Source organism: Perca fluviatilis, chromosome 20 (genome assembly GCF_010015445.1).
Source record: "Perca fluviatilis chromosome 20, GENO_Pfluv_1.0, whole genome shotgun sequence".
NCBI classification, from domain to species: domain Eukaryota; kingdom Metazoa; phylum Chordata; class Actinopteri; order Perciformes; family Percidae; genus Perca; species Perca fluviatilis.
The window spans coordinates 27300281-27312940 of NC_053131.1; the positions used below are offsets into that span (position 1 = coordinate 27300281).

At 41.3% G+C, this 12660-nt stretch overlaps 1 protein-coding gene across 3 annotated transcripts in view; it reads left to right on the forward strand.

Moving 5' to 3' along the window:
* Nucleotides 1-12660, forward strand: part of rock2a (rho-associated, coiled-coil containing protein kinase 2a) — a 46133-nt gene that overhangs the window by 22671 nt on the left and 10802 nt on the right. For all 3 annotated transcript variants that reach the window (XM_039785888.1, XM_039785889.1, XM_039785890.1), the window contains exons 8-21: nucleotides 156-247; nucleotides 485-644; nucleotides 764-818; nucleotides 1861-1949; nucleotides 2064-2112; nucleotides 2567-2702; nucleotides 3850-3941; nucleotides 4341-4587; nucleotides 7067-7173; nucleotides 9645-9804; nucleotides 10098-10258; nucleotides 11661-11845; nucleotides 11964-12033; nucleotides 12496-12599. In XM_039785888.1, coding sequence (XP_039641822.1) covers nucleotides 156-247; nucleotides 485-644; nucleotides 764-818; nucleotides 1861-1949; nucleotides 2064-2112; nucleotides 2567-2702; nucleotides 3850-3941; nucleotides 4341-4587; nucleotides 7067-7173; nucleotides 9645-9804; nucleotides 10098-10258; nucleotides 11661-11845; nucleotides 11964-12033; nucleotides 12496-12599 — 1707 coding nt within the window. The remainder of the gene's footprint in view (nucleotides 1-155; nucleotides 248-484; nucleotides 645-763; nucleotides 819-1860; nucleotides 1950-2063; nucleotides 2113-2566; nucleotides 2703-3849; nucleotides 3942-4340; nucleotides 4588-7066; nucleotides 7174-9644; nucleotides 9805-10097; nucleotides 10259-11660; nucleotides 11846-11963; nucleotides 12034-12495; nucleotides 12600-12660) is intronic.

Below are 12660 nucleotides of genomic sequence, written 5' to 3' on the forward strand. Positions count from 1 at the left end.
TTATTCTGGCTTTAATTCATTCAATTCTAATGGTTCCCAGAAAAGAATATTTATCAATAGGCCATGTTTGCCTGTTGCTACTGATACTGTTGAACTGAAGACAATGAGTACATTTAGTCATTGCTCTACAACTCTTTCACACTCTTTATTTTGAGGGAGGTGCGATTGGGCAGAAACGGCGTGGAGGAAATCAAGCGACACCCTTTCTTCAAGAACGACCAGTGGACCTTTGACACCATCAGAGACAGTAAGTATCGCTACACATTAACAAGCAGCTTCACCTGAGCCAGTAAAATGAGCATTTTACATGACTCAAACTTTAAACAAGAATGTATCCAGAACAGCAGCTGTCTTGCAGTACAAGACAGAATTATTTATTAGACTGAAATGCCAAGTTTTGTTTACACAGCACTTCCTTTTTCCAGCAATTCACACATGCTCTCTCTCTCTCTCTCCCTCTCCCTCTCCCTCCCTCCTTCCTCAGCTGCTGCCCCCGTGGTCCCAGAGCTGAGCAGTGACATAGACACAAGTAATTTTGATGAGATTGAAGATGACAAAGGCGATGTAGAAACTTTCCCCACACCTAAGGCCTTTGTTGGAAACCAGTTACCCTTTGTTGGCTTCACTTACTTCAAAGAAGACCAGTAAGCTGTCGGTTTTTCTAGCTGTAGCTCATAATTTCAGGGATCTCAGCACTTAGAGAGATTTATTCTTGGCTATGATCTTTGATTTTGTGTTGATTTTTGTCCGTTTCCTTCTTTAGGTTACTAAATGGTTCCAACAATATCTCGGTGGCTCATGATAATTCAAAAGGAGAGGTGGGTTCTTTCCCTTCAACACACTATAACTGCCAGGGGCACCTTGAGCGACTCCAGTAAAACAGTCCCAAGCTTCTCAGGAAATAAATAATCCAGGCGTCAGTTTACATGACCACACAAGCCTGTTGACATTGCGATCAGTCCAGCTTCATACTGTAAAACATTCAGGATTAGGATGGAAATGACTCAGAAAAGGATTGCATTTGTCTGATCCCATGATTTATTTGTACTTTGTTCAAATTTCAATGTTCTTAGTCACACAGAAAGACTTAAGCAGCTTTTAGTGTAAGTAGCAGACCTTAAAAGCTAATCTCTTATTAACTTCAGACCAAACTGAGCAGCCTAATCAATCAATCAACTACCAGAAGGAAGACAATAAAGCCCCAGGTTTTAGTATCAGTTTTAACATCCCCTTGTTGATACACCGTCACTGCAAAACTGGCTTTGTTAATTACATGATGTATGGGACTCAAACATTTTATTAAATTCTTATAAGTTTTTAGCACTACAACAATTGGCAATATGTGAGTGCAAAATAAGAGTATTGTAGTTATTTTTTAGGGTTCATGAGTTTCTTCTGTAATGTCTAGAATGGAAGTCCTGACTGCTCATTTAAAGGAACAGTGTCTGCGGGCTGTGTGCTTTTCTCTGTGGATTGAGCGTTTTGATACTTTCACTGTATTTATACAACACCTCGACCTGCTTTGTAATAAAAAAGGTACAGGCATTTTTACGATATGGGACCTTTTAACCCTTTTGGTTTACTCTCACAGCTCTCATCAGTGGCGAAAAAACTCTGAAAACTCACTTTACCTATCCAGCACCAAACAACAACTAGCTGCTGAACATAGTGGAATATTTAGCAAACAAGAGATCCATATGTTACATCTGTCCTGAGAGTGTCAGTTATGGTAATTGCTTCATTGCATAATACACAGGAAAGTGTGTTGACATGCAGTAAAGGTTGCAAACAGTTCTTGAACCTGAGCATTTGATTAGTCACTAGGACATGTGTGATTGGTTGATTGTTTTCTCTCCACAGTCAGCAGCACTGCAGAAGAAAATGCACCAAGTGGAGGTGCAGCTGAATAATGAGAAGCAGGCCAAATCTGATCTAGAGCACAAACACAGGTACAGGAGCAGAGAATGGTTGCTTTTCTTCATGTTGCACCACTGGCAGACTTGGGCACACTGACCATCACCGCCAAGAGCTTTTGTAAACGTTGTTCTGTTTTCTTTTTGCAGAGCTGTCACTAGCCGTCTAGACAAAATCTCCAAAGAACTTGAGGAAGAGGTAAGCTAAGCCCCCTGAAACAACAGCGAAGACACAGTCAGACACCTGTTAGTGTTGGAGATCACTTGCATATTTTTGGCTCCGTCCTAGTTTTAATATTTGCTGGTGCCACGACCCAATTTCCCCTCCGGGATCGTTCCAGTTCCATCCTTTTCACCCATTTTTTATGGCCTTTTCCAAAAACTGTATTGAAGTCAGAATAATGATTTCTCACTTTTCGCTTGACCGTGTTTCGGTTGAATGCCAACGTGTCGTATCCCGCGAGGTTTAGCCCGGAGCGCTTGCCGGATTCTAATAACCACTTTTTAAATGTCTTTAGGGATTGGATTTGTGCCGAGCCCCGGTTGGATACTCAGGAACCGTTTCGCATAAAAGCGAGTTATGGAATCAGCACCGTGAAACGCAACCAGCCCTATGGGACATGTTGAACAAAGTATTTAATGATTGATTTTAGGTGAGCAGCAGAAAGAATCTGGAGTCGAGTCTGAGGCAGCTAGAGAGAGAGAAAGCCCTGCTGCAGCACAAGAGCCTAGAGAGCCACCGCAAGGCCGAGAGCGAGGCCGACAGGAAGCGCTGCCTGGAGAACGAAGGTGACATGACACACGCATTTTATCACACGTATATTGTAGATTCTGTATATGCATGGCGAGATGCATTATTTTAAAGTCTTTAAATGGTATGGATAGAAGATCAGGCTCCTAATACGAGTCCTTTGATTTACTTTGTTGCATAATGAGATTATTTTAAAGGTGCTCTAAGCGATGTTGGGTGACGTTACTTCTTGTTGACGTTCGAAGTATTCTCATCCCGTCCTCTCCCCCTCCCTTCCGTGCTTCCTGAAACAGTCATGAACGCGCATTGTGGAAGTAGCCTACGTGCTAACGCTGCTGCGGTGGCTCAACCAACTCCTCCTTGTCGGTTATTGGCTGGAACACGGTTTATGTTTCGTGGTGCAGGTTGGCGCAGTTTGTTTTGGTTGCCGTGTGTGGAGCCTGGGCTGTCTACAGAGGCCGCGTTTTTTTTACGGTGTGTTAAGGGGACAGGCAGCTCGCGGATAGTGAGGAGATGTTTGGTGTATGTGACAAAAAATTTTGTAGCCTAAACAACGTGTGACATCGCTTAGAGCACCTTTAAGACGAGAAGAATATTAATTTACCTGTTGCCTAATAAAATAATTTTCTTTTACTTTTTACCGAGTGAGACATTGACAACTTTTATTTAAGTAATAGCATCCGATTTGATGCATCAAAAAGTGTGTTTTGGCATCACAGGTCAACAGTTGACTTGATAGCTTTTGAAAAATGTGGGGAAAAAAAGTATGTGGCATACTTTATTTTTGGCTCCAAGTGATCATAGTTAATAGATAACATTAAATATGGAATCCAGTGAGATATGACCTTCTGTATGAATTTACTAAATCCCTTTTGATTTGAACTGGAAGAGTTTTGATGGAAGTTTACAGACAGACTGATATAATGTGGACGTTACTGCCATCACCTGGTCAAATGGTCTTCTCATACAGATTGGAAACCTGCTCACCAGAGGAACCCAAGTCTGTAGGCCTTCTCTCTTCCTTTGCTCAAACTGTTACTCCGTTCTGTGCCCCAACTCCTCACTCATTCAAACTTAATGAAGGATTAATTCTTGAGTATTATCGTAATACAGCGTACATCAGAGGCTTGGTGCATTGAAATATTCACCGTGATACTTTGGTCTGCGTTCTTATGTGTTGTGCAGTCAACAGCCTTCGAGACCAGCTGGATGACATGAAGAGGAGAAACCAGAATTCACACATATCCAATGAGAAGAACATTCACCTGCAGAAACAGGTCAGTCCCGAAGTGTTACATTTCATGTGTTGGCTCTGACGTTTAATGTCTAAAAAGACCACTATTGTGAAAATACAGAAATAATGATTGACAGGTAAGTAACAAAAGGAATGTTATAAGATACTTATGAGATATCCTTATGAAATTAAACCTTGATATGGACAGAAATGTATTGTAGAAATATGTAAAATGCCTCTTAACAGGAAGTACTGAATTGTGTATTTGAAAACTGCACCGGTTAGCACCGCTTTCTATTATTTTCCCAAAATAAAGTACTTGATTGGAAAGTTTGTATGCAACAGGACTCAGGACATACTGTAACACATAGAAACGTGTTGAGTCACCAAATAAGTGATCTGACAGATTTTCCCACATTTCTGTCCGTGTTGTTTCTATCAGCTGGAAGAAGCCAACACGTTGTTACGGGCCGAGTCCGAGGCGGCGACGAGGCTCCGTAAAACCCAGACGGACAGCAGCAAGCAGCTGCAGCAGCTGGAGGCCAACGTGCGCGAGCTGCAGGACAAATGCTGCCTGCTGGAGCGCAGCAAGCTGAGCCTGGAGAAGGAATGCATCAGCCTGCAGGCCGCACTGGAGACGGAGAGGAGGGAGCACAGCCAGGGCTCAGAGACCATCAGCGACCTGATGGGTGGGTGTCTCTCTCTCTCACACACACACACACACACACACACACACACACACACACAGTATTCAATTCACGACCTGGGAAGTTTTCTAGTCTGTAAACAGTGGTCATCTGGTTTTAGGATAGGATTTCAAGTTATAGCCTGATTTTTGTATATATTTTATTTATATAAATGTATAGAGCCATGTGGTGTGTGTGTGATAACCGTGAAATGCAATTGAGTGTTTCTGCAAGTGTTTGAAATTCTGCCTTAAGGATTTGCTAATATAGCTCCCTGTGTTTTTAGAAGGGGAAATTCTATTACTCTCCTTGAATGAAAAATGTGTTCTCTCAGTCACTTCTGTCTGCCCAGCAGCTTACGTTGCAGATTTACTCGGTGGGCAAGAGCAATGTGACACACCAATACTGAGGGCAGCAAAGAGGCCTTAGTAAGGAGTTTGTACTGCAGCATCATTATAGTCAGAATCCATTCAGCAAACGGCACAGTCACTGTGTGTGTGTGTGTGTGTGTGTGTGTGTGTGTGTGTGTGTGTGTGTGTGTGTGTGTGTGTGTGTGTGTGTGTGTGTGTGTGTGTGTGTGTGTGTGTGTGTGTGTGTGTGTGTGTGTGTGTGTGTGTGTGTGTTGAATTTATTCGTAAGATCAGTAAATCAGTTTTGTCTGGAGGTGCTTTACAGAGCCACGACAGCCTTGATCTGAAAAAGAACCAATCAATAGATTGAGATTGTTTTTCTATTTTTGCACAATTTAAAATACACAAAATGACAAAGTTAACAAAATAGTATGCAGTGCAGGGAGATTTGGGAAACCTAGCGGGCTTATGGCGGAGGTTGTCAAAGCCTCCCACTTTGAACACTTCTGTTCTAGAGAAGACAAGACCTTACCATAAAGAAAATAATGTGACTAAAGGTTCGAGCCCCGTTTGTCACACTGGTTGAATAAGGCTGAGTACGTATAGAGAGGAAACAAATGGAATACTGTCCTCTCTCTGGCCTTGAATAAAACAACAGCCAATTTCTCCATTGCAGCTGGTCAGTGTGCAACAGTAGCAAACTGTACGTGGGAGTATGTTAACATTGGGGTCGGGTACCGAAACCCGGGTCCACTATGGAACCGGTTCCTACGCAACCGGTAGGAATCGGACCGGATTTGAACGAAAATTTCGGTTCCTCATTTCGGTTCCACCAACTTAATGTGTCGACTGAAATATTTTCCCTCTGTCGCTCTGAAACGGACGTAAAAATTTCACACTTTCTCTGTAGTCTACCGTTAGCTAGCTACCGTAAATGTAGGCTACTTTTAAAATGCCATATTTTCCCTCTGGGCTCACCAAAACGGATGTAAAAGTATATTAACCATTCACTGCATGTGATTGCTAGTAAACATATTACATCTTTGATGTAATTTTTCAGTTTTTCAAGAATCGGTTTAGGAATCGGAATCGTTTTAGAAGTACCAGCTCAGCATCGGAATCGTAAAAATCCAAAACGATACCCAACCCTAGTTAACATCAAGGCTAATCATTTAACCGTCATGTGATTAAGGCAGTACTCAGGCTATTTAAACTGTCAAATAAAAGCTTTTATCTGATCGCTTTAATTGAGGTGAGGTCATACTGAAAGCAAACACAGGACAGTTTACACACCCAGCTTTCTGCTCAGTCCCTGCATTTGTTTCACCATGTGAACGCCTTTTTTGGGTGGCTTTTGTCAAACTGCAGTTGTTGGTCATCGGATGTAGTGACCAGTTGTTGCATTTACAAATCAAACAATGTAGCACAATGTAACTGAATCTGCAAAGAAAAGTTTTTCTCCAATTACCGGGATATTGGAGAAATAGCATTCATTTGAACCATGTAAATAATATCAAATTAATCAAAATATTGCCTTAAGCTGATTACTTTAAATAATCAGGCTATTGTGTGTGTATATAAACAAACTGTGGCACATGTCACGGGTGAAAAAAACGGCACACTGGGCTGCCCAGTACTGCTCCAGTCTTACTGGCCACAGATCAGTGTTTGTATACAATAAAGAGATCTGCTTTAATTCAATTCAATTTATTTGTTATCAACACGGAGTACTTACATATTCAGAAGAAAAGAAAAGTTGTTTCTCATCAGTCACAGTGCAAATTAATAAAACAGAAATAAATACTTTAGAAGTAAAAGTCCATAAGTGTGTGTGTGTGTGTGTGTGTGTGTGTGTGTGTGTGTGTGTGTGTGTGTGTGTGTGTGTGTGTGTGTGTGTGTGTGTGTGTGTGTGTGTGTGTGTGTGTGTGTGTGTGTGTGTGTGTGTGTGTGGACGAGACACAGTCCATTGATTATTCTGGAAGAAGCTGTTAAGCACCCTACTGGTCCTACATGTAATGCTTGTACATGCTAGCTGGAATTGTTCGTGAGCATGGAATAACCATTAAAGTAAAAGTGTTTTTAGTTTGTTGTATGTTACATGCTCTAAGGACTCTCTTGGTTTTGGTTTGCAGGACGAATCTCCGGCCTGGAGGAGGAGGTCCGCCAGCAGAGACAGGCTCTGGCCAAAGCTGAGACGGAGAAGAGACAGCTTCAGGAAAAACACACCGATCTGGAGAAGGTAAACCAGAAAAGCAGACTAAATGATAACTCATTTTTTTAAAACCTCTTACTGGAATATATTCTTCATCGGTTTATTTCATCTTAACTTCTTAGTATTTAAATGTTTCTCCATGTTTTGCCATTAGGATAGTCTCGTAATGAATGTGATGTCAAATAAATACCTGGGGACTAGGGCTCCAACGAATGATTATTTTCATTGTCGATTAATCCATTGATTAATATTTTCCATTAATTGTTTGGTCTCTAAAATGTCAGGAAATGGTGAATGTTGATCAGTGCTTTCCAAAGCCCAAGATAACCTCCTCAAATGACTCAAACCCATTTATTATCAAAATGGTTGGCGACTAATTTATAAGTTGATCAATGAATCGGTTAATCTTTGCAGCTCTACTGGGAGTTAATATAGACATCTTGAACTAAAAAGATTTAATAAACATAATGGGCCCTATCTTGCACCTGGCGCAGCGCGGCACAAAGCCCGGCGCAAGTGTCTGCTATTTTAAGACCGTCCAGCGCCCGCGTCATTTAGATAGCAAATGCGCCTGCGCCCATCTGTGCGCCCATGGGCGTGCTGGTCTCACAGGGAGGTGTGTTCAGGTGCATTCTTGGCGTATTGCTATCTTGAGACAGCTGGAAGTCATCGTGTCATTGACCAACAAAAACCTGGTCCAAAGTCAATAGCGCAGCATTTCATTGTTATTTTAACAGCGCATTAGTAAAATGCTCCTAGGCTCGTGCACAGCGCGTGGACACTATGCTTGTTACACACACAGGGACGCGCAGCAGCACACACACACATGCAGAAGATTACAAATAAAAATATTACGGTGCAAATCCGCCATCATAATAGCAATGTGCCAAGGTACGAACGCGCCTGGCTTTGAAAGGGAATGGGAGATGACACTCTGATTGGTTTATTGCATGTTACGCCCAAAACACACCTATGAATTAATAAAGACACTAAGTACAACCCTTTTGAACCATGCGCCCGGCGCACGGACCCTTTTTTCCGCCGTCAAACTAGCAGAAGTGGATTCGTACACGCCCTAAACGCAGCTACGCCATGCGCTTCACGCCGTGCGCTTAGATCCTTAAAATAGGGCCCAGTGATTCTTCCCCAGAGTATGTTGCCTTGTGTTATCTGGCAGCAGTGTAAACCATTGCCATCATTAATTAAAGTATCTATCTAGTGTTTTTCTCATGACATGCTTTGCTGCAGTAGGAACATCATAACCGATAAATAATCTACAAACCAATTCAGGAGACCGGCTCTATAAATGGTTTAAAGTCTTATTGTTTAGAGCTTATTGTACAATTTACAAAAACATAAGTTGCTGATTAGCTAATTACACAAAATGTAAAGGCCACCATCTTTATACAATTGTAATCTTCCAAGTACTTACACAGATGGTGGGATCTTAGTTTAGTTTATTCTATTTGTTTCACAGAACATAAAAAACAAATTATGTTGAATAAATACAAAAATACATGTGAGGGTGTGGTAGAAACCTGTAGCGGCTTATGTAAAAACCACAACCAAAGTACATAAGCACGTGTAGAAGTACAAAATCTAAAATACATTTTAAGTGTTAGTGTGCAAAAAGTTCATAAAGATGTATTAAATATAAACAATAAAAACATAAATAATTGCCACGTTTACAATAAAACCAACAATTAACTAACTACTTTTTTCCTAAATCACATGGTTTACACAGCAGGGCCTTTCTAAGTCTATCTATCCCTAGATAATGACACCGAGGAATCCATTAAATGTTAATTTTCATTCCACAAAATAACTCCACAAAACTTGATAGCTTTATTTGGTTGACTAAATAATTCAAAGAGCATATTGATCCTGAAGCTGCAACTTTAAGGACTTAGACTGTCCATATAGGACAGGAAGTTAGTGATGTACTAGAGTCATCATTCAGTGCTTTAAATCTTTGATAGTGATTTTAGATTAGGGATAATTTAGTGATGCCCTTCTGAGCTGCATTCTGCTGCAGGAAGTCTGAAGTAGAACGAGTGCAGCATTTGCCATCAAGTAGGGCTGCAAAATGTATCACTTTTTTGTTTTCATTATTATTATTGCAATATCAACTGGGGCAATTAACACATCGTGAAAGGCTGCGAAAGAAAATATCACTAGAAAACTACTTTAAAACTGTTGCGTTTTTAATGGTGCCTTTTTATATTCAGTGTGTTAATTTGTTCAATTGAAGAATGTTGGAAACGATTTCATTTGTTTTAAATTCAACAAGCAATTTGTTGTATTTTAGCAGAATACGGAAAGCCGCAGAACTGAGTACACTTTAACATCAGTTTATTTATCGCAAGTAACAACGTTATCGCATTATTCAACAAGGTTACGGCATATTTTTCTCATATCGTCCAGCCCTACCATCAAGTCATTATGTTACTGGACGTAGAGTGTGTCCCAACATCTCTGCCCTCTTTTTCTTTGTGCAGGAGAAGAGCAACAAGGAGATTGATTTGACCTACAAGCTGAAGGTGCTGCAGCAGGAGCTGGAGCAGGAGGAGACGGCTCATAGGAGCACCAGGGCGCTGCTGGCAGACAAGAGCAAGATCAAAGTAACCATCGAGGGCGCCAAGTCCGAATCCATGAAGGGTGAGGGCACCGACATTTTCTTTAGTGGAAGTTGCTTTCTCACATACACTACCATTCGAAGGTTTGGAGAAAGCGTGTCCAAACTTTTGACTGGTACTGACTACCCACTTGTAACTGTCTGTTTGAACCATCGCACATGAGATGCTGTGAAGCACCACTGGACATCTCTGACTCCACGTTCAGCGCTAAATCCATTGCTACGCTACACGCACACATTTTACATTTATTGTTAACAGCTTTACATACCCATCAGTATTGGTGAACATGACTTTAACGTGTAATATCACATCCAGAGATGGAGCAGAAGCTGGTGGAGGAGCGAGGGGCCAAACTTCGGCTGGAGAACCGAATACTGGATCTGGAGAAGCACAGCAGCATGATGGACTGTGACTATAAACAGGCTCTGCAGAAACTAGATGAGCTGCGCAGACACAAGGACCGGCTAACTGAAGAGGTGAGGGTTTACATTCTGTGCAGGAAAACAGTGAAGTGTTAGTTTAGTTGTGTTTAGTTATTAAACGGCACCTACAGAAACCAATCTTGCAACTTGTGTAATAATATGTCAGTTCTGAGCTGTAGAGGACGAGCAGTCATTCAGCTAATACAAAAACAGAAAGTACAGACATCTAAATAGTACAGGGTTTCCGCGGGATCTTAAAAAGTCTAAAATAGTCTCAAATTTCAAAATCACAATTTTAGGCCTTAAAAAGTCTTAAATTTGTGGCCCGGGTTAGCTCAGTTGGTAGAACAGGTGCACATATATAGAGCTTTACTGCTCGACACCGCAGGTTCGACTCCGACCTGCGGCCCTTTGCCTCTCTCTCCCCTTTCATGTCTTCGTCTGTCCTGTTAAAATAATGGCCTAAAAATGGCCAAAAAGATAATCTTAAAAAAAAAAAGTCTTAAATTTGCTGAAGTTGTGTGTTCTAGGTCTTACATATTTAGAAACAGGTCTTGGTTTTCCTACGTCCATGTAACCCTCCCTCTAATGTTCATTCTAACGCTTACGGGCCGGCTACATTGCACGCGTAACGTACGTGTAGCGGACGTTCCAAAACTACACTTCCACTACAATCGATGAAACTGGCTACACTGGACACGAGAGCGGCACGTAAGTGGTGCGTATGGTCTGCGGAGATCTGTTCTACAAGTGTAAAAAATATTTTATACTCGAGGTGTGTTTCTTTACACAGAAATGGATCATAAAGTGTCTATATTTCTTTTAAATTAAACTACTATTGTGTATTGGCAGTTTCATTTTGAGAGTTTCTGTTTTTAATTCTTGTTTGCCTCACCTGCTTCCTCTGATAACAGCTGACAGTACAGTAGATTGATGTTTCACAGCGCTGTGCCGGCTCCAAAAACTGAAGAAACAACAACAAACACATGCAAAAGCCCACCGTCTCGCCTGTGACTCGCACAATCCTACACCGTGTGTGCGCAGCAAGTGTAGCCTGTTAAAAGATACATTCCGCGGCACATCCGCTCCATGTAGCCAAAGTGAATGTTTTCTTTCGCTAGTCCAAATATAATTTGCAGTATTACGACTACAAATGAGCCCAACTCTTATATTGCAGCCAAGTGCAAGTTTAGGGATCCTTGGCTTGAAAAAACGGAATTTAGGGTTTGGTTTAAGTCGGTTACTAATAACGTATTTGAAGCCTACTGCTTGTATACAAGAAAGCAATTCATTTTGTGACTGTATTACCTTTTTCTTTTTTTATGTTGTGATATACAGTGGGTCTTAAATTGAATTCATAATGGTCTTAAAAAGTCTTAAATTTGACTTGGTGAAACCTACAGAAACCCGGAAATAATGACATGAATGTCCCGCTGTACTCTGTTCATTCTTTCAGGTGAAAAACCTAACGCTTAAGATCGAGCAGGAGACCCAGAAGCGTAACCTGACTCAGAACGACCTGAAGGCCCAGAACCAGCAGCTCAGTTCTCTGCGAACCTCCGAGAAGCAACTCAAGCAGGAAACGAATCACCTGCTTGACATTAAACGCAGCCTTGAGAAACAGAACCAAGAGCTGCGCAAGTCAGTTTACATTTTCGGTTTACCTCTTTTCTAGCATTACCGTAATACCCAAGGCTTCATATTTTTGACGCAAAGAGGATGATGGATAATGGAATGTTTCATTTATTTCTGACTGCAGAGAAAGACAGGACACGGACGGGCAAATGAAGGAATTACAGGACCAGTTAGAAGCTGAACAGTATTTCTCTGTGAGTCTTTATTCTGCTCTGTAATTACAAATGTGGATGTGGAATGACTAAGCAACAAATTATGGTTCTGCATCTCTCTTGCTGAGTGTGTGTATGTGTGTGTGGGCTGTAATGTGCCGTCAGAACAGCACTGCTTTTATTTCAGTAGCTAATGCGTGTTATGTGTATTGAATCTCTAATGATTTTTCAAATGTATTTCTATAATAAACCTTGCACGATCTGTGTAAACGGAATAATCTAATGCTTAACAAAGCCCAAGTGATGGGTTTCCCTTTATCATAGTTTTTTTTTTATTTGATGGCTTATCTGTTTGCATTCGTTGTTGATTGTGGTCTTCCCAGTGGAAATGCACAGCAGTAGGCTGCTGAATTCATGAGGTGCATGGAGGCGTTGAGTTGCATCACAACGTGTGTTAATGTATTGTGATTGCGAGGTGTATCTCAACTGTTTGCTGTGTTCCAGACGCTGTATAAGACCCAGGTTCGTGAACTAAAGGAGGAGTGTGAGGAGAGGAACAAACTCTACAAAGATGTGCAGCAGTCTCTGCAGGAGCTACAGGAGGAGAGGTTGGTTTGTCTGTTTGAAAATGTATTGCGTAATGTATCCACTTTAAACGTCATAGACAAA